We start from the raw sequence: 20,405 nt of genomic DNA, 5'->3' as shown, positions 1-20,405 counted from the left end.
AAAAGAAAAGAAAAGAAAAGAAAAGAAAAGAAAAGAAAAGAAAGAAAGAAAGAAAGAAAGAAAGAAAGAAAGAAAGAAAAGAAAGAAAGCAAAGCTCCTGTGCTATGCACGTTCTACTTCGTGGCTCCAGAAGCTGGGCTCCACATGGCTGAGCTAATGTAAGGGCAGTGGGCAGGGAGCCTACCATGTGGCTCTGCAGAGCAGTCCAAAACTCCCTTAACCCACCTGGCAGTTAAGTCAGGAATAACTGAAAGCCCCACCTTATGGTTAAGGCAGTGCTTCAGCCACAAATGGGACCTAGCCACAGAAGGTTTTATGAACTATTGGAATTGGGAGCTGTTTCCGGTATGAGAATTGGGGCAGGAAGAGTGCCTGGTGTGTTCTAGGCTTTCTCAGAAGAAAAAAAAAAAAAAAAAAAAAGGTTCCTATTAGTATTACTCTAGCTGGGCATGGCTATACATACCTGCAATCCCAGCACTCTGGGAAGCTGAAGCAAGAGGATATCAAGTTCAAGCCCCGCTGAGGCAACTTAACAACTTAGTGAGATCTTTCTCAAAATAAAGTGAGGAGTGGTGACTGCAAATGTAATTCATTATAAAACTCTAGGTTCAGTCCCCAGTACCTCCAAAATATTTCCTAGCACAGGGAACAGATACAAAGCAATGGGGGCCATGTGTCCTAAGCTGCAGGAGAGCATAAGGTATCTGAATACCAGGTACAGGGAAAAAGGAGAGGATTTGGGCTCCAAGAATAACTTTCTTTATGGGATATCCAGGGTTGACCGTACCTAGTGCCATAGGCTCTGCTGTCCAGCACCCCTGGGCCCAGGAACACTGGGAATGCTGAATCGGTGCCTAAGAGGCCTGTCCAGTCCCTAAACCCCTGAGGACTTCTGGACAGGCTGGACCAGTAGACAGATGGTCCAGCAGATGAATTCATTTTGTCCTTTATTGGTTGTCTGGGCCCCAAAGATGCCCTTTAATATAGCATCTCCCTGAGCTGCACGGACAGGCCCGGCACCTACTGGGGTCAGAAAGGGACACAGAGGTGGTCCTCAACCTAGCACACACCCCACCCTTCAGGCTTACATCCTGGCACTAAGACTTTGAAGGGTTCAAGCCTGTCTCCTCAAGGATTATATCTCATCATTCTCCAGTTGAATACTATGAGGCTCAAGCTCATCTGGGGTATTCTTGGACTCCAGTGTTTCCCTTAGAAGCTCTTCGGCTTCTGCCTCGTTATTCCTGGCCTCTGCATGTGCCCCAACATCTCCTCTGGGGCTTGGGGCTTCTCCTTCGGCCTCTACCTGTCCCCTATTCCCCTCTTCCAGGCCTAGGGTATCTCCTTCAGTCCCTGCTTGACCCCTAGCCTCCTGAATAGGCTCCAGGGATTCCCTCCTGGCCTCTTCCTGGCCCCCAACTTCTCTGGGCCCCAGAGCCTGCTGAGTTTCTTGTCTCAAGGGGTTCTTTGCTAACAGGGGCTGCCCTTCCATTGCCTGTGTCTCATGGGGAGCTGGGACAAGGGACTCTCTGGGCTCTGTGTCCCTGGGGGCCTCTGTTGGGAAGTTGATGAGCTCTGCAGGGGAGATGAGCCCATCCCCATCCAAGTCCTGGGTCTCAAGCACCTTGTCCACAACCAGGATCACCTGTGAAAGCAGAGTCACCATGGGGTCTCCAGGGACCAGAGATGTTCTCGGGAGCACCCCTGCTCAATGTCCCCCCTTCCCTGTCATGCGGGCACAGAGCCTCCCTTCTACAGGAGATCCATCCAAAGTCATGATGAGGAAGACCAAAGCACCAAGGAGCTGGATCCCCTGCAGGGCCTCCTGTAGAGCTTACCGGGTTGGCAGGAAAGTTGGCGGCTCCAGGGGCCAGAGCCGCTGTCAACATGGACAATAGCTCCAGCCCATCCAGCTGTCCACTTTGGTCATAGTCGTGGAGAGCAAAGAGGTAGAGGAGAACTAGGGAGAGAATCTGGGTTAGAAGAGGTGTTGAGAGCAGGTAGAGAAGGTGGGAGTGCATGGGGCAGCCAGCTGTCAGGCCCAGCTCTGGCTGCCCCAGGTGTCCTGGACCCTGGTCCACCAGCCCAGCCTCTCACCCTGTTCTCTGTTCATGTGCTCAGGGTCCTCTTCCATTCTCTCTAGTCCCTTTAGGTGGTGCTGCAGCACTCTGTGGAAAAGGGCAGATCAGTCTGGGAGAGGCTAGTCTAGGCCCCAAGCTCTGCTTGCATACCAAGGCCCCAGCTCAGCTACTCACCCGAGCTGCTCTGGCCCTGGCTGGAAGGGGTTGGGCAGGGGCTGGAGCTGCACATCAAGGTCCTGCCTGGAGGAGGAGGAAAGCACCAGCCCTGCAGAGAGCCTGCCTGAGGCCTAGCCTCCCACTCCTCCACCCAAGCTTCCTAGCCCAGTTCCCTCCCCATCCCCAAAGGAGGTACTGTGTCAAATTCCCAAAAATCTTGTAAGGAAGAGGCCCTCCTGGTCCTTACTTCCTTGGACTCTTTCTGAAATGCCTTATTTAAACTTTAAGTGAAACCCAAAGAAAATGCCAGGTGAGACCAAGTGAAGCCACATACATGTGTTTTACACAAGTTGGAAGCCCAAGAAGAAGCCCAATGAATGGCCAGTGAATTGTGACAGTGAAAGCCAAAGGCTGGATCTCTGGTGGAGCCTGGTAGCACTGCCAGGTTCACACAGACCCAGTTCACTCCATGACACAGATGCCCCTTTGTTTTTCAAGCAGAAGGTGCATGTGTCAGTCTTCTGGGGGGTTCAGTCTTCACTTTCCTGACCAGCCTTTAAAACTCAATATGTGCTTCTACTTCTGGATGGGGCCACGCAGTAGACCAGGTCTGCTGCAGCCACTTTGGTCATGGCTGCCAGCCCTGGCAGCTCTTCCTGCATCTGTCTCCTCTCCTACCCAGCACATCCTCTGCACAACGCAAATAAGGCTTCCAGAGAGCAATTCTAATAAAATGGAAACAGGGTACTAAAGACCTTTATTCCCATTGTTGGTACTTGATTATAGGACTGCAGCCCCTGCCCTGGTTTTAGCTTCTTCCTGGCACTTCAGACTGCACTGAGTGCCCACTTTGTGACATCCTGGCAGGCACGAAAGCAGAAGGTTAGGGTGGGGACATACAGAGACACCCACCTCTCCTGGCCCCCCAAAGGGGCCTACCATACCATTGGGTTATCTGGAGACCATGGCTGCTGCCCTAGCCCATGGTCCTGTCCTCCCAAGTCCTCTTACCTTGTAGCTCCATCCTTGGGGGCAGCATGGACCAGGGTGGGCAGCAGCATGGGCAGCATTAACACTCTCATCAAGTGAGGTAACATCTTTCCTAAGGCAGGAGCGAGGAGCAGAATTAGGAGGTTGTGGGAGGAGTGTCTGCCACAGTTCCAGGGATCAGCTGGGTCAGAAAAAAAATGCCTTCTCTTCCTATCTTTACCTGGAGCCTAGGAGACAGGACCTTTGCTCAGGGAGGACTCCTGCATGAAAATCAGTGATCTCTGGCACCATTATGGCTTCTGTCTAGATGTCACTCCAAAGCCTCATGTGCTTACAGGTGACACTTTTTGGAAATTGCTGGACCCAGTGTGTGTATATGTGGATTATGGGGTGATAAATAAATTGGTTTATCATAGTTCTGGGTGTGGATAATGGGAAGCCACAGCCTGGGTATGGGTAGCACCAACCAGTAGGCTTGCAGCCTGGAAGGGATATAAAGGGACAGATGGAAGGCAGACTGCTGCTTCTGCTGCTGCTGTTCCTTCCGGTCATGGACTGCTTCTCCTCTGCCATGTCCCTCTGCCATGCCACGCTGCCTTGAAGCCAGCTGACTATGGACCTAAACCTCCACAAACTGTTAACTATAATAAACCATTTTTCCTTTGACTTGTGGTTGTAGAGTACTTTGTCCCAGCAATGAAAAGTAGCTAAAACAGGAACTTTGCTCAAAATAAATCCTACTCCAGCTTCAGTACATAAAGTGTATTGCTAGAGATTGAGCTCAGTGGCACAAGTGCCAACCTGGCACGCACAAGGTTCTGAGTTCAATTTCTTGTACAAAAAAAAAAAAAAAGGCGTAAAATTTGAACTGCTCTGGTGAAAGCAACACTGGGCGTGGGGGCCCTCACCACAGCCCATGCTTCTTTCCCTGTCCTACTTCAGGCCACTCATTTCACAGATAAAGAAAAGCTCAGCGAAGGAAAAAGCCAGATTAGAAATATAGGGAATCATACAAAAAGCAAGACTTAGGTAGAAAGGGTGACAGATTGTAGCTTGCACCTAGTAAAATGCACAGAAGGCCCTTGGGTTTAAGACAAGGTTTTGGGGTCCTTCACGGCAGGCAGCAGGCAGTGAATTCTCCACATCAACGTGGACCCCTCAAAGGGACACGCCCCATGACCAGGCAGGCAAGCAGAACATCCAGACATCCATCTCAGAGTATAATAATACATGTCCCAAAGAAAGTAACTACAAAGCGGGATAAAAATAGAAAGTACCCTTTGAACGCCCCAAGTTGGCAAGACATTCATAGTGCACAAAAAGCACAGTGAAAGCTGTAATCCGGGTGAAAGGTGAGGTTGGCATCAGCTTCATGTGTGTCTGCCAAACCCAGGCATGTGACCTCGAGCTGCCTGCGTGAGGGCAGCGCACAACAGAAACCGCAGATAGGAGGGGGCCCGCCCAGGCGGTAAAGAGGCAAAGAGTCAGGAGATTGGCCAGAGGAAGCTGGGTGTCCAGGTCGGCGCGTGCGCACGCCTTGCAAGGGTGAGCCAAACACTGCCGGGGCGAGGGGCCACCCTGAGAATGTGTACTAAGCCTGCTCCAAGGTGATGTGAGGCCTGGAATGAGGCTACCGGTGGTCTGGAGAAACTACAGTAGAGGATTTATTTTGAAGGGTAACCAGATGACACTGGCTACAGAAGAAAGCATATATGTTCTCTAGAAAAACTCAACTCCATTCCATCGGTAAAGTTTTAAGAAATGTGAATTCGCATTTGAAAATCATAAATATACACAGAAATAGGACATTGAATTAATGAGGGGCCAGGGAGATGGCTCAGTAGAATAAGCACTTCCCTGGCAAGTGCAAGGGCCTGAGTTCAATCCCCGGTTCCACAAAAGTAATAATAATAATAAAAAAAAATAAAAAATAAAAAGAAACCATGAGGGCATAAAGATGACCAAGTAAAGCTGAACGAAATGTACTCTTAAGAAATAAAAATTTTCCCAGACTGAATTCAAAATTTGCTCTAGTTTTGGCAAAGACTTTTTGCCACTAAGACTTGAGCCATTTGAGTCTCTAAGAGGCTGAGAATAGAAGAGTTTCATATAATAAAGAGTGAAATTTGCCTGCGAGGAGAGCGAGAGCGAGAGCGAGAGCGAGAGAGAGAGAGAGAGAGAGAGAGAGAGAGAGAGAGAGAGAGAGAGGAAGGGAGGGAGAAGGAGAGAGAGATAAGAAAAAATTATCTTAAAAAATGGAACAAATAAGCCAGGCATGGTGGCACATACATGTAATCCCAGCCCTCAGGAGGCTGAGGCAGGGGGATCACTGTGAGACCGTGAGACCAACCTGGGCTACAAAGTGAGCTCAAGGCCTTTCTGAACTGCATAGCAAGACCCTGTCTAAAAAAAAAAGACAACATGCAACAGGTAAATGAAACAGATTAGACACAGCTGATGTGAGAATGAAAGAGCTGGAATACAGAGCCAAGTAAATTATTTAGAATGTAGTTCACTGAGTTAAAAGATAAAGGAAATACAAGCAAAGGTTAAGTGGCATGGAAGAGATAACAGATAAAACTGGAGGGAAGCAGTATTTGAAGGAATAATAGCTGAGTTTTTCCAGTAGGTTGCAAATCAAAACTATGTCAATCAGGAAGTTCAACAATCTTACACAGACTAAACAAACAGAAAAACACACCCAGGTTTACTGTTCAGAACTACAAACCAAAGAAGAGAAGAACTCTGTAAAAGCAAACAGATAGAAAAGACAAATCACTGTGAGGAAAAGTAATTAAAGTGACAGCAAGTAGTTGCCCAGTGATATATGGGATGGGTGTGTGTTCAGAGGGGGAGGAAACTGCTAGTCTAGAACTCTGGTCTCAGCAAAATTCTCTTTCAAGGCCTGGGTGGAGCTCAGTGGTAGTGAGAGAGCTTGGCACACCTGAGGCCCTGCGTTCCATTCCTCAGGGCTGAACTAAGCAAAACATAACTCGGGGTCTCACTATATAGTTTAGACTGGTCTTGAACTTATTGTGTATCCCAGGCTGGCCTTGAGCTTTCAGTGATCCTCCTGCCTCAATCTCCCAAGTATTGGGATTACAGGTATGCACCACCATACCTGGCTGACATTCTTTCATTAAAGGAAATTCTAAGGTATCCATGTCAAGAAAAGTATCCTAGAAAGGTTTGAAACACAAGGGAAAGTGTTGAACAGATAAATCAGAAAATATGTGAGTAAATCTAAACAAACACAGACTGTTAGTGATAATTATGTTAATATATGCAGCAAAAAGGTGCAGTGGTCTGAACTACACTACTAGATAGCATATAAAGTGAAATGGTTATTTGGGAAGAGAGTAGACATTAATTAACTTTGCTAAATATATACTTAAAATTAAAAATAATCAACACAAAGAAATAGAAATGGAATATGGAAACTCAAGCCACTACAGAAAAAAATGAATGTAATATTTAAATAAATCAATTCAAAGCAAAGACAGGAAATGAGACACAACTTTTTTAAAAAACTGGGACTGTGTTTGTGCTGTCCCCTGGTGGGGGGAGCTGGGCATTATGACACACACCTGTAATCTCAGCTACTTCGGAGACTGAGGCAGGAAGAGCACATATTCAAGCCCAGCCTGGGCAACTTAGAGAGAACCTGGTTCAAAATAAATTTTAAAAAATGAGGGGCTGGAGAGATAGCTCAATAGAATAAGCATTTGCCTGGCAAGCACAAGAGCGTGAGTTCAATCCCAGTTCCACAAAAAAAAAAAGAAAAAGAAAGAAAGAAAGAAAGAAAGAAAGAAAGAAAGAAAGAAAGAAAGAAGAAAGAAAGAAAAAGAAAGAAAGAAAGAAAAAAAAGAGGCAGGAGGATGACTGTGAGTTTGAAGCCCAACTGGGCTACATAGTGAGATCCTGTCCTGAAGATAAATAGATAGATAAATAAATAAATAAAGTCTGGGGATGCAGCTTAGTGTGAAGGTTCTAGATTTAATCCCTAGTAAAACACACACACACACAGAAAAAATAAAATATACAAAATATAAAATAAAACTTCAGCAATAAATTCAAGTATCTCAGTAATCATAGCAAGTATAAATTACACAAACTCATCAGCTGAGAAATAAAGATTATAAGAGGGCCATTATAAAATGAGAAAATGTTTAATTCTTTATGGGAAAATATAATAACTCTAAATTTGTGTGAGCCTAATAACATAGCCTCAAAATATCTGAAACAAAAGCTGGCATAATTATATGGAGAAAAATCAAATCTGCCATTATACGGGGAGAATTTAACATAGCTCATTCAGTATTAAGCAGACTAAAGATTAGTAAGACTATAGAAAACTTGAACAAAGCTCGAAAAGCTTGAGCTAATGGACAGAGAGCCCACTTCAATCACTTAGCAAAAGCACGTAAATACACACTCTTCTCAAGCACACATTTTTTTTGTTTTGTCTTTTGTTTTTTGTTTTATCATTTTTTGGTTTTGAGATAAGGTCTTGCTATATAGTCTAAGCTGGCCTTGAACTTACTGCGTAGCCCAGATTGGCCTCCTGGAACTTGTGACAATCCTCCTATCTCAGCCTCCTGAGTGCTGGGATTACAGGCATGTGCCACCATGCTCAGTTTAAGCATAGAATATTTCTAAAAATTGACAAGTACTAGGCCAGAGAGTGTGGCTCGACTGACATCAACATTAATTTATTTTGATGAACAAGTCTCAGGCTATATGGTCAAAATGCAGTTATAGGGCAGCGATACAGCTCAGCAACACAAGCTCCTGCCTGGCAAGCAGGTCCTGTGTTTGATTCCTGGTACAAAGACAAAACAAAACAAAACCAAACCAAAAAAGCAATTACATGAGAAATCAATACAAAAATATTTTAAAACTTCATGGGAAATTTATAGAGTATACTTATATATGCTTACAAAGAAGGAAATCATAATGAAAATTGGTATTTAGAATTGGAAAATATTGAAGCAGCAGGGAAAATGTACAAACTTAAAAGCTTTGAGTAGAAGAAAAGGTAAATATTAATGAGCCATAGATCCAATTCAAGAAACCACTAAGAGTAAATTTAAATTTTAAAAAATAACTAAATTAAAAATATAAGGGGTTGGGGATATATCTCAGCAGCATAACCACCTGCCCAGAAAGTGCAAGGTCCAGAGTTTGATCCCCAGTACTGCAAAAAAAATTTAAAAATTAAAAAAATATATATAATAGAGAGAAAAAATAGAGGCAAACATAGATTGTTTCTTTAAAAAGATTTAATAAAGTTTAACATGGTGGCTCATGAGGATTGCAAGTTTGAGGTGAGCATTGAGAAATTTAAGAGGACCCTGTTTCAAAACAAAAACATTAAAAAAAGCTTGCAGTGTAACTCAGTATGTGGGGGTACCCCAAATTTGATCCTCAATATTGGGGAAAAAGAAACTTAATAAGGTAGACAACCTTTGACATTTTTTTATTTTTATTTTTATATTTATTTATTTATTGTCTTTTTGAGACAGAGTGCAGGCTGGCCTAGAGTTCACTTTGTAGCCCAGGCTGTCTCGAACTCCCACAATCCTCCTGCCTCAGCCTCCTTAGTGCTGGGATTACAGGTGTGTGCCACCATGACTGGCATTTTGTTCTTAAACATTTTCAAAGATTTCCAGGTGTGGTGGCACACACTTGTAACCCCAGCACTAGGGAGGCTGCGGCAGGAGGGTCACTGTGAGTTCAAGACTAGCTTGGGATATGTACATAGTGAGTTCAAAGCCAGCCTTCACTGCAGAGTGAACCTGTCTCAAAAGAGAAACAGAGAGAGAGAGAGAGAGAGAGAGAGAGAGAGAGAGAGAGAGAGAGAGAGAGACCACAATGTTAGGAGGAATGAGAAGTATTAGGAAGATCAGGGAACAATACTACAGAAATAACTGATTTGAAAACAGGAAATCTAGTCAATTTCCTAGAAAAAAAAAAAACAACTAGCAAAACTGATGCAAAAAGAAATAGAAAACTTTCAATAGTCCTGTAATCATTAAAGAAACTGAGCCAGTGAGCATGAACCTATATTGCACATGGAACTAAACATTGAACTGTTTTTCTTATTCTTTCTTTCTTCTTTTTTTTTTTTTTTTTGTGGTACTGGGGGTTGAACTCAGGATCCTGCGCTTGCCAGGCAAGCGCTTATTCTGCTGAGCTCTCTCCCGGGGCCTTGAACTGTTTTTAGAGAGCAATCTGCAAAAGTGTATGAGCTGCCAGAAAACTCGGACTCAGCAGTTTCACTTTGGGGATTGCATAGAGAAGAACACAACTGGAAGAGAAACTGTGGGCTGGGGAGATAGCTTGGCAGTCTACATGCCTGTCTGGCAAGTGCAAGGACCCCAGGTTCGATCCCTGATACCACGTGCCGTGCCAGATCTGGAACTCCAGGTGTGCCATGCCGGCCGCTGAAACCGGGAGTGCTGGTGCATGCCTGTAAACCCAGCACTGGAAAGGCTGAGACAGGAGGATCACGATGAGTCCAACCTGAGTAGCAAGACCCTGTACCAATCAATCAATCAATCAATCAATCAAAGATTAAAATTTAAAAAAAGAAACTGTGGTGATTTAGATGTGCTGTTAATACTATTTAAAAAAAACATAAACCTGAAGTCTGACATTTAGATAACAGCTAAGCAAATCATATTATGCAACCAGACATCTAGATGATGAATATTTTACCGGGGACTTTTTTTGGTACCAGGAATTGAACTCAGGACCTTGTGCTTGTCAAGCGGGTCCTTGGACCACTGGGCTATTTCCTGAGCAAGGTGAATAAATACCTTAAACTCATAAATTTTATTTTTTGGTCAGAACCAGGGATTGAACTCAGGCCCTTGAGCTTTCCAGGCAACCACTTATTCTACTGAGCTATCTCCCCGGCCCCAAACTCATAAATTTTAAAGGAAAACCATGGGTGATTCACATGTCAAAAATCCAAATTTGTACCTATGGGTATGTCTGTAATCTCAGCACTCAGGAGGCTGAGGCAGGAAGATTGCGGCAAATTTGAGGCCAGCCTGGGTTACAAAGTGAGTTTAAGGTCAGCCTGAGCTACATAGTGAGACCCTGTCTCAAAAAGACACAAAGAAAAAGAATTCATGCTTGTGTATCACGAAAGTCACCTTTAGGCAAGTTCAAGGAGGCAAGTGACAACAGTGAGGGTTTGGAGGCTCCTAGGTGACTTCCAGCCTCAGCAGGTGAGGGATGAAGATGTCAGGCTCACCAGAAACCCCACGCATGCCAGTGGGGTATGAGCACCCCAGAAGTGCGGGGATCATATCCAGGAAGGTTAGCGACAAGGACCTTCTCACAGAGGCCCAAGTGGCCAGGTAAGAGTGGCTGGAAGGGACCCACTGCTCTGTATCCAGAGACTGCTGGTGTGAAGATGGCTGAGTGGAGGGTCATGGTGGCTGAGTGGGCTGGGTGGTCCACAAAGGCCAGAGGAGAAAGCCAGGAGCCATGGACCCTGCTGGGACACCCCAGAAGAGCCTGGGGTGCAGTTTGGATCTGGATTGTACCCTAACAGCCCAAGTGTTCAAGCATTGGTGCCTAGCACTGGCAGGTGTTGGGACGCCCAAGAAATGGATCCTAGTAGAGCTTTGGATTCCCTGGGGATGTCCTGAAGGGCACCGTGTGGCCTCCATCTCGTCCTCTTTCCCTGCCAGCTACAGGCAAGCAGCTGTGCTCTGGCGTGTGCTCCCCGCCACGATGTGCTGCTTGGCCACAGGCCCCAAATCAGAACAGCCAAAGACCAGGAGCTGCAGGCTCCAAGCCCTCAGCCCGAGCACAGCTTTGCTCTCCACCACTGGCTACCGCAGGCGCTTGCCCCTGTGGTGGGCGGCTGACTGACTGAGCTGGGAAGGACCAGTGTCAGGAGGGCAAGCGTCCTGGGAAGGTGAGTGTCAGTGCTTTACAACAAACATAAACATTATTCTTTTCTTTTTTTTCTTTTTTTGGTGGAACCGGGGATTGAACTCAGGCCCTTGCGCTCGCCAGGGAAGTGTTTATTCCACTAAACCATCTCCCTGGCCCCATTATTCATTTCTTAAAAAAAAAAAGTTTCATGGGGCTGGGGCTTCAATCCCAGGTTACCATGTGCTAGGCGAGTATCTATCAGGGAGCTAAATCTTCATCCCACTTGTGTTGTTCTTAAACGCCCACCATAAGTAAGGCACCATCTTATCAATACTCAGTTTAAGGTAGAATTACTTATTCTTTCTTCCCCTGAAAGCTTGCAAGTATATAAGGAAATATTGGAACAATTAAGAGAACCCAGGTATGGTGATGCACCCCTATAATCCCAATACCCTGGGAAGCTGAGGCTGGAGGGTCAAAATTTCAAGCCTATCTTGGGTAATTTAGCAACTTAGTGAGACCCTGTCTCAAAATGAAAATAAAAATAAAAACAAAAACAGAACAAGAAAAAACAGAACTAACAGTGATGTAGTTCCGTACAAAGGTTCTGGCTTCAACCCTCAGTACTGAAGGACCAGGGATATAGCTCAGTAGCATAAGCACCTGCCTGGCAAGCACAAGGTCCTGAGTTCAATTCCTGGTACCAAAAAAACTAAACTAAAGTAAAATATGGTGCAGAACCCTCAGTACTGAAATAAAACAAAGTGAAAAATATTAAAAGAAAAATAGAGAAGTGTGTCTCTCTAGCATGTACTTGTAATTTCAGCTACTGGGGAGGATGAGGCAGTCTGAGCCCAGGCTGACAACTCAACAGACCCTTAAATACAAAATGAAAAGGGCAGGGGATGTAACTCCATGGTATGATGCCTCTGTATGCCATGCCCAGTACTAGGTGAGGTGGGACAAAGACAGACACAGAGACAGAGAGAAAATTGCTAGGAAAGTAGTTAAGGCCAAAATCGGGGCCTGAGCTCTTTCTAACCTGAGGCTGCCAAAGTTCAAAGGCCTTCTCTATCCCCAGTTCTCATCTGTAGCTCGGGCCTCCTAGCAAGCAGCCCAGGTGTGGCCTACATGAACCCTGTCTGTCTAGCCCAGTGCCTGTTACACAATGCAGCCTTTTCCCTCCACAAGCTTTTCTGGACTGCTCCGCAGTGGCTTCACACAAACCCTCCTGCTGGCCTTCCCATTTGGATCCCTTCAAATTGCACTCTCCTTTCCATCTGCTCGCTGTTGGGGCCCAGACCGCAGGAGACACAGAGTAATTTAAATCCCTCAGAGCTGTCAAAACTCATTACCTAGGCTTTGCATGGCATCCACCTGCAGACGCCTCTTAGGAGAGGACGTCTGTGACTCTACAGACTGAATCTCAGACATAAAGGGGAACATTAGGCCAACATGGCAATTTCAAAAATGTATCTGCAAATTCCCATGTATAATTCTTCCTCTTATTTGTGATTTGTCCCTATGAATTGCTGAAATGATGCTACAGACTGCCAGGTCTGGTTCTCTTCTTTCCCATTACCCCTCTTTCCTCCTCCCCTGCTCAACCATATGGAGAAACTACCTAGGGACAGCAATGCCTGGGGAGCCTCCAGGTCCTCACCAGACAGACAGGGTGGGGGAACCTTTGACTGCTCTCATCCCCAGCCTTGGGCTGCCCTACCCCACACAGAGTAGAAATGTGCTGTCTCCACTGCCTTGCTCAGGGAGTGCTCATGGGTAAAGAAAGTCAAGCTATCAAGGGCATTGTTTTCTTGTTGTGTGTTTCTTGGGATTGAATTTAGGCATGCTACTACAGAGCTATACCCCCAGCACTTCTTATTTTTGATTTTGAGATAGGGCCTCACTATGTAGCCCAGGCTGGCCTCAAACTTATGGTCTTTCAGCTTCCCAAGTTTCTGGGATTACAAGTGTGTACCCAGCTATGCCCCAAAGCTGTGGGGTGGTTTGTTAAATCACCATAGTAACTGAACACGGATCGTGGAAGGCCTGGCCCCATGCATACAGCAGTGCAGTTGCATGCACCTTGCTCTCAGGCAGCCCCTCCCTGTGCTAAGTCTAATGTTTGAGTCTTGAAACTTGGTCACCTTTGGAGCAGGCCCTGCAGGTTACATACCTGGTCTGAGCCCTACGCATGTGAGTTGCCACCATTCTGCCATTTGGTCCTATGTGTCCCTCACATCTGAAACTGTCCAGCCTGTGCGGTGGTAAGAGAGCAGAGATTTAGAACCAGCTAGAACCATCATCAACTGCCACCTCCACCACTGACTGTCCCTGTGTCTGTGGATCAATTAACTATCCTCACTAACACAGTTATCTGGCTTGCTTGATGGAAACAGCAATGTTTACCTCACATAGTTAAAGTGAATAGTAAATGGGTAAATTAATTCTTGCAGACATAAAATACAGCTTCTTGCCTCTGGCACCTTCTTTATACCCACATCAGATAAATGTTCCTTGCTAGAAGTCCACTGCTCCAGAACTTTCAATGGCTCCCTATTTCTACCACAGCCCAGAGTCCTAACTCGAACATTCAAGGTCTTCTACAATCAGACACTAAGTTATTTTGACACATCTTTTGCTGCTGTATTACTCTAAGGCTCAGCTTCAAACCAAGGGGTACCAGAATCTCCTAAAATACTCCTCACTTTTACTTTTCAGGATTTTGCCCAACCTGTTCCATCCTCAACTTGGAATATCCTGGACCCTCCTGCTCACTCTTACACTCAGTTGTAGTCCATCTTAAAACTTCAAATAACTGCACATGGATTAAGACTGCATGACTATTCTCTTAAATACTGAGTCCAGCTGTGGCATTTTTTAGTAACCCACCTCCATTACTTGAAGGCCAGCAGGCCAGGACCTCATGTAACGTGTAAGGAGGTTGGTGTGATGTGATCGGCACATACTTGCATATTTCCAAGCATTTACAAACGCTTTGTAAGCAACAGAAACAAAGCAGCCATTGAACCACTGCTTGTCAGATAAAAACGTCTCTAAGCATTTCCTATCTTCACAATGTACATGAACATCTGCTACCCTAGGAGACGCATGAAAGCCACCATAACTGCTAGTCAGCAATTGTGATGCAATCCCATAAAGTTATTCAGACACACACACACACACACACACACACACACACACACACACACACTTACAATGACTGACTTTAGATTTAGATTTGTCCCAGCCTTTGCACCAGCTCATGAAAGCAGAGCTCAGGCTTGGGGCTGACTGAGACTTCTGACCGAATCCTGCTGTGTGCTCTAAGAAGGTGTCTTAACCCCTCTGATTCCTGGGATCTTCATTTTAAAAAGGAGGATAGCAGTACCTGCTCCACAGAGACCTGGGCAGGGTGTAATGAGTTAACACAGGCTAGGTGGCTGACAGCAAGCAGTTGTTCCTCTAGTTTCAGAGGCTGTGGTCGGGCTTTTACCTGTGTAGCATGCCTCCCAGTGCAAACGATTCTAAGCGGCATTCCTGTCATTCAGCTCCTGCCTCTGTCTTTCTGGGCCATCACACCTACAGGGCATCCACTCCTTTTCAGACTCAGTCTTGCGAAGTTGTCTGGACTTAATCCTCTGCCTCAATTATCTCTCTGGCACCCGTACCCCCAGAGAAGGAGGCGGCGGCTTAGGGGCACACACCTGAGCGGGTCTCTGCCGGCCCCAGTCGCCTCAGAAAAACCGCCTTGGGCCTTTCCCCGCCCTCCAGGTCCTCTGTGCCCAGATGCGGCACAAGCCCTGCCTCTCCCACCCGCATCGCGGCCGCTGGAGCACCACCTCCCCCCGGAGGGCCGCCGATCACCGGGGGGACCTTCATCTCTCCAGCCCCCTCCTCTCCCAGTGGCCCAGGATGGCCTCCTCCCCGCGGGGCCACCCACCTGCTGCGGGGCTGCGGCTCCGGCTTCGTGCGCGCTCGGGGTGTCGCGCTGCCCGCGCCTGTCACCCCCTCCGCGCCCGCTCCACGTGGCCTCCACGTCTCTCTCCCGGTTGCGGCCGCCGCCCAGGCTGGGCAGAGTCCTGAGCTCGCGCCAGCCACGCCCGCTGCCCTGGGCACCATGCCTGCCCCCGCCAGCTCCCTTCGGTCCCCAAGGGGATGGGGGGGGGTCACCGCGTCGGACCCCCAGAGAAGACAGCCTTGCGTGCGTGCGTGCGTGCGTGTGTGTGTGTGTGTGTGTGTGAGAGAGAGAGACAGACAGACAGACAGACAGACAGACAGACACAGAGACAGAGACAGCGACAGCGACAGAGATAGAGACAGACAGACAGACAGACAAGAGACAGAGACAGAAAGACAGACAGAAGCAGAGACAGAAAGACTAGAAGCTAGGTTTTTTGTTTTGTTTTGTTTTTGCAGTACAGGTTGACACTGAGCTTCCAATGCTGGTTTCCAGTGGCTGCATATAGTCCCATTCCCATGTATTTACTTATTATTTTATAGCTGGGTCTCACTAAATCCCTAAGTTGCCCAGGCTGAGCTCGAATTTGTAAGCCTCCAGCCTCAGCCTCCAGAGTGCTGGGATTACAGGGGTGCACCACAGATGCCAGGCTGCAACTGGAAAGACAAAGAGTCAGTGAGTGAAGCTGGTGTGTATGAGAAGAATGGTTTACCTGTGGTCATTCTGGGGTGTCACTGGCTCTGTCTGAGGGACCCGGATGTATGTGACAAAATAAAATATAACTTACTGTCAGCACGTGTGACTGTGACTGGTAGATGTGGTCTTAGGTATAAGGAACTTGTGAAGCATTAAGGGACATTTTGTGTGTCTGGAATGCAGTATGGGCTTGAGAGAGTATGGCCAATGTGTGGCTATCTTATGTGTGTGGCTGATTATCTAGCTGTGGGACAGTGTAGGGTGTCAGCAGTATATGTTCCCTGAGACTGGTAGAATTCATCCCAAGGTGTTGTATGATTTTCAAGTGACACTGAGCTTCCAATGCTGGTTTCCAGTGGCTGGATCATTCTGTGACTGGCACTGTGCATACCACTAAAGAGTGGCCTGATGTGAGGGGACCGGCAGACAAGAGTATGTGGCCATTGCAGCCATCATTTTAAGGGCCATGGTGGCAGTTGTTTTACAGCACAGTGCTGCAATTATGTGGCTGTCACTTTTTTGACCTGGTGGCTTGTCCCTCCAACTAGGCTCCAGCCCAAGGACTTGGGTCATCCAATGACCTTTTCTGTCTTAGAATCTTCAGCCTCCACCTCTCCATCAGAACCTGCCATCAGCATCTATCCTAGCAACCAGCTATCTCCATCTGTCCTCCATTCCTGGGGGAGTGCTGCTGACCACTACCCCTTGAGTCATGGCATCCAGGAGTTCCCACATCATCCTTCCTCTCTGGTCCTGTCTACTTGATTTTCTTCATGAGTTAGAGCCCTCAGCTCTCTCTCCTCACTTCCCATCTGGGGGTCCCAAAATAGCAGGCTTGACCACCTGTCCCAATATGCCATCAGCTCACATAGCTTCCATCGCTATCTATTATGGGTTCAGCTGTGTTCTCCAGAATTTAATATGTTGAAATCCTGACTCAGTGCCTCAGATATGACCTTATTTGGAAATATGGTCATTGTGGATGCAACTCATTTAGATGAGGCTGTACTGGGGTAGAGTGGGTTCTGAGTCCAGACTGCTGGCATCCATCTTAAAAGGAGAAAGTTGGACACACACAGTAAGAGCACTGCTATGGTCTAAATGACTCCTCAGATTTGTGTACTGAAACTTCATCCCATTGTTATAATATGAAAAGGTGGGACTTTTTTTTTTTGGCAGAACCGGGGATTGAACTCAGGCCCCTGTGCTTGCCAGGGAAGCACTTATTCCACTGAGCCATCTCCCCAGCTCCAAGGTGGGACTTTTTCAGAAGTGAGTAAGTCACAACAGCTTTGCCCTCATGAATAAATTAATTTCCTCATAAAGGAGGCTTCAGAGTTTCTTTGTCTTGCTTGCCTGTCTGTCTTTCCACCACGTAAAGACAAATAGATGGCACAATTTATGAATAGGCCAGCACTAGACACTGAATATATTGACACCTTGATTTTGCACCTCCCAGCTCCCAGAATCATGAGAAATGAATTTCTTAGTACAGACTAAGAGAAATGCTGTGTGAAGACAAAGGCAGAGATCAGGATGAAGCTTCTTGAAGCTGAGGATCACTGACAATGTCAGAAAATCACCAGAAGCTAAGAAAGAAGCATAGATCAGCTCCTTAGAGCTCTCAGAAGGAACCTTGATCATGGCTTTAGTGTCCAGAAGCATGGACAATACATTTCTGTTGTTGAAGGCACCTAGTTTGTAGCACTTTGTTACTGCACTTTTACAAGATAATATTTCTTTTTTTTTTTTTCTTTTTTTGGTGGAACCAGGGATTGAACTCAGGTCCTTGCGCTTGCCAGGGAAGCACTTATTCCACTAAGCCATCTCCCCGGCCCCTACAAGCTAATATTTCACCTGAACACTGATAACTATGAAATCCCTGACTCCAACCTGAGAGCCCCAGAGCACTTCAGGAATTGAGCATCCTACTGATTTGGGCCTTGGCCTTCATTTATATGCGTGGTTAAGTGACAGCGCCGAGAAGTCAGTGCTATTGAAAGAAAAACTAAAGATCACTTGCAGCTACCCTGGAGATCAGAGGCAAGGCAAGCCATGTTTCTGGGGAAGCACCAGTGTCCCTCCAGAGGTGGACAGGAGCCAGAGGAGGGCATGACAATGCAGGGGAAAACTTAGAATTAGTTTGAATGGTTTTGGGGCATTTAGGGGGCTATGGAGTGTCCTCCCAATCCTATAGCACCTGACCCAGAGTGACTTGGAGCAGTGACTTGGTTTGGGTGTGAGAGTTAAATTAAGTGGGTCAAAGTAGGGCCCTGGATGCAGGGGAGACCTTGCCCACTACTTGGCCTTGTGATGGATAGATGCCACACAGACAGCTGCTGAATCTAGGAAAATGCAGAACACCCCCAGCACACCATCTGTCTCAGCCTGTATGCATCTTCTTCCTCCTCAAATGTCTTTTTCCTGGTTTTGCATCCCAGAGATGGACATCCCTGCATCTGTGTAGTCAGAAACCTGGGGTGATCCATGTTGTCCCCTTTGCCCCATCTCCAGCCTACTGCCATGGCCTATCACTGCCTTCTGTCTCAAGGATCTTTGCTCCGGGCCTAGAATGGAACAGCCTCCCAACTGACCTCTCCTCTCCCCTTTTCATCTTCCTTCAATCCGGTCACCAAGTAGTCTGAGAGAGTCTTCTAGAATGGGACACTGATCATGTCACCCAAACCTTCATAAATCCCTTTGATGGCTTCCTCTGCACTCAGGATAAACTCTCTTTCTGCAGTTGGTCACCCCATGGTCCTTGACCACTCACATACTTTCCACTCCAAATTTCTTTTAACTCCTCTGAGAAATTTCCAGGCCTTTGCTTATCCTGGAGCACGGCTCTTGCCTCTCACTTTTCTGGGAAATTCCTATTCTTTTTTTTTTTCCCTGCCCCTAATGAAGTATCCTCTTTAACATGGCAGCTAGTACTTCACTTCAAGTAGCACTCCCATTGCAGGGGTTCAATCTTGAGTGCACGATTGAATCTCCTAGAAAGTACTTACATTACATTGTACACCTTTTCTTTTTTCTTTTCTTTCTTTCTTTTTTTTTTTGGTACCAGGACTCAAACTCAGAACCTTGCCCTTGCCAGGCAGGTGCTTATGCTACTGAGCTATAGCCCCAGCCCTACATTACACATCTTGATACCTACATACATTGATATATGAGCTCTTCTTCAGACCAACTATATCAGGGGTAGCACCTGAGCATACCTCCCAGATAATGCTATCTATAGTTCTCTGCTCTTGTACATTCTTTATTCCTATATCTCAGTGAAGATAGTGCCTGCTATAGAGTGGGTGATGAGGCAAGTCTCTGTTGTATAATTGTTACTGGAGGTTCAGGGCAAAATCCTTGATTGACTCTGAAATTCCCAATGTACCAGGCTTAGTCACCTGTCCCCATGTGCCAATCAAAAAGACAGGAAAGGAGTCTTGATCAGTATGGCTGTGTGAGGAAAAACAGAAAGAATGCTCAAGTTCTGTCTTCAGGGGGCTAGCAGGAAGTTGGAAGTTTAAAGAAAAAGGGAACAAGGGTAAGGGCTGGGGTCAGCATAGCTATGGGTTTTGCACAATTCTGTCAAGTTGTGATCTAGGTAGTTATCTCAGGCTAGTTCTGTGAGGTGCCAGGAAAGCCCTCATCCCTTGAGGGGCAATTTGATTTCCATGGTGAAATTACTGTTGCTGCTGGTGATTGTGCATCTGATTCACGTCAGGGGCTCACTGATTATGATAAGAAGGGCAGTCTTATTGTCATAGGGAAGCCACTTCCAACCTGTTAGATGCCAGCTAACAATTTGTGTCTCTCAGTACTGAAGAATGGATTTGAGGATAGAGAGGTGTTTTTTGTTGTTTGTTTTTGTTTTTGTTTGGTTTTTTTTGGTGGAACCAGGGATTGAACTCAGATCCTTACACTTGCCAGGGAAGTGCTTATTCTACTGAGCCATCTCCCCAGCCCCTTTTTTTTTTTTTTTTTTTTTTTTTGGTGGCTCAGGCTGCCTGAAGGGCAGGGCAAGCTGGGGATCGAACCTCTGTATCCTGCTCCTGACTGCCTTTGCTTAAGCAGGCACTTAAACGACTGAGCTAAGGGCAGGCCCCTCAGAGAGAAGAGTTAAGAGTGGAAAAGATATATATTGACAAGAAGCTACTGAGAGAAGGGAGGGGTCCCAAAAACTGAACCTCTGCATCTAGGGGTAATTTATATACAAAACCACAACTTGGATAAGCGAGCTACAACCAGTTTATGAGATTATGAGTATAGTTGCTTAGCTAATATTGGTCCAGTTGGGAAGTGAGGCATATGGCAAGGGTATACCACGGGCATCGTTAACTTTAGCTCATCTCTAACTTTTACCATACAATCAAGGCATTCTTAGAAAAGGATGGGAGTATGGGTCAGGGTACTCTGATCACATGTCTGATGAACTAGCTGGGCTCACCAAACCAGGTAGTGCTACTTACAATAAAATCTCAACCTGCCATTTATCTCAAGGAGGATGCACAGGTCTGGCTCTCTTTAGATCTGTCTTCAAACACAATTTTTTTTTTTTTTTTTTTTTCCGGAACCAGGGGATTGAAGTCAGGCCCTTGCACTTGCCAGTGAAGCACTTATTCCACGGA

General features: G+C 46.3%; 1 protein-coding gene across 2 annotated transcripts; it reads right to left on the bottom strand.

Annotated features, from left to right (window-relative positions):
• Positions 1-841: 841 nt before the first annotated feature.
• On the bottom strand, positions 842-15,144 carry Cgref1 (cell growth regulator with EF-hand domain 1). Of its 2 annotated transcripts, none has more exons than XM_004627416.2 (6): positions 15,067-15,144; positions 3,249-3,339; positions 2,256-2,321; positions 2,098-2,168; positions 1,839-1,960; positions 842-1,645 (listed from the first exon to the last, which is right to left on the bottom strand). In XM_004627416.2, the coding sequence occupies exons 2-6, from the start codon at positions 3,332-3,334 to the stop codon at positions 1,136-1,138; spliced, it is 855 nt and encodes a 284-aa protein (XP_004627473.1). In that variant the 5' UTR covers positions 3,335-3,339; positions 15,067-15,144; the 3' UTR covers positions 842-1,135. The 2 variants fall into 2 exon arrangements, with proteins under 2 accessions (XP_004627473.1, XP_023566723.1); XM_023710955.1 differs by lacking the exon at positions 15,067-15,144 and adding an exon at positions 14,515-14,600.
• Between the last annotated feature and the right edge of the window lie 5,261 nt (positions 15,145-20,405).

This window comes from Octodon degus, unplaced genomic scaffold, assembly GCF_000260255.1.
Source record: "Octodon degus isolate 3935 unplaced genomic scaffold, OctDeg1.0 scaffold00019, whole genome shotgun sequence".
Classification (NCBI taxonomy): Eukaryota; Metazoa; Chordata; class Mammalia; order Rodentia; family Octodontidae; genus Octodon; species Octodon degus.
The sequence above is the reverse complement of the archived record's forward strand: the minus strand, read 5'-3'. Positions and strand labels throughout refer to the sequence as shown.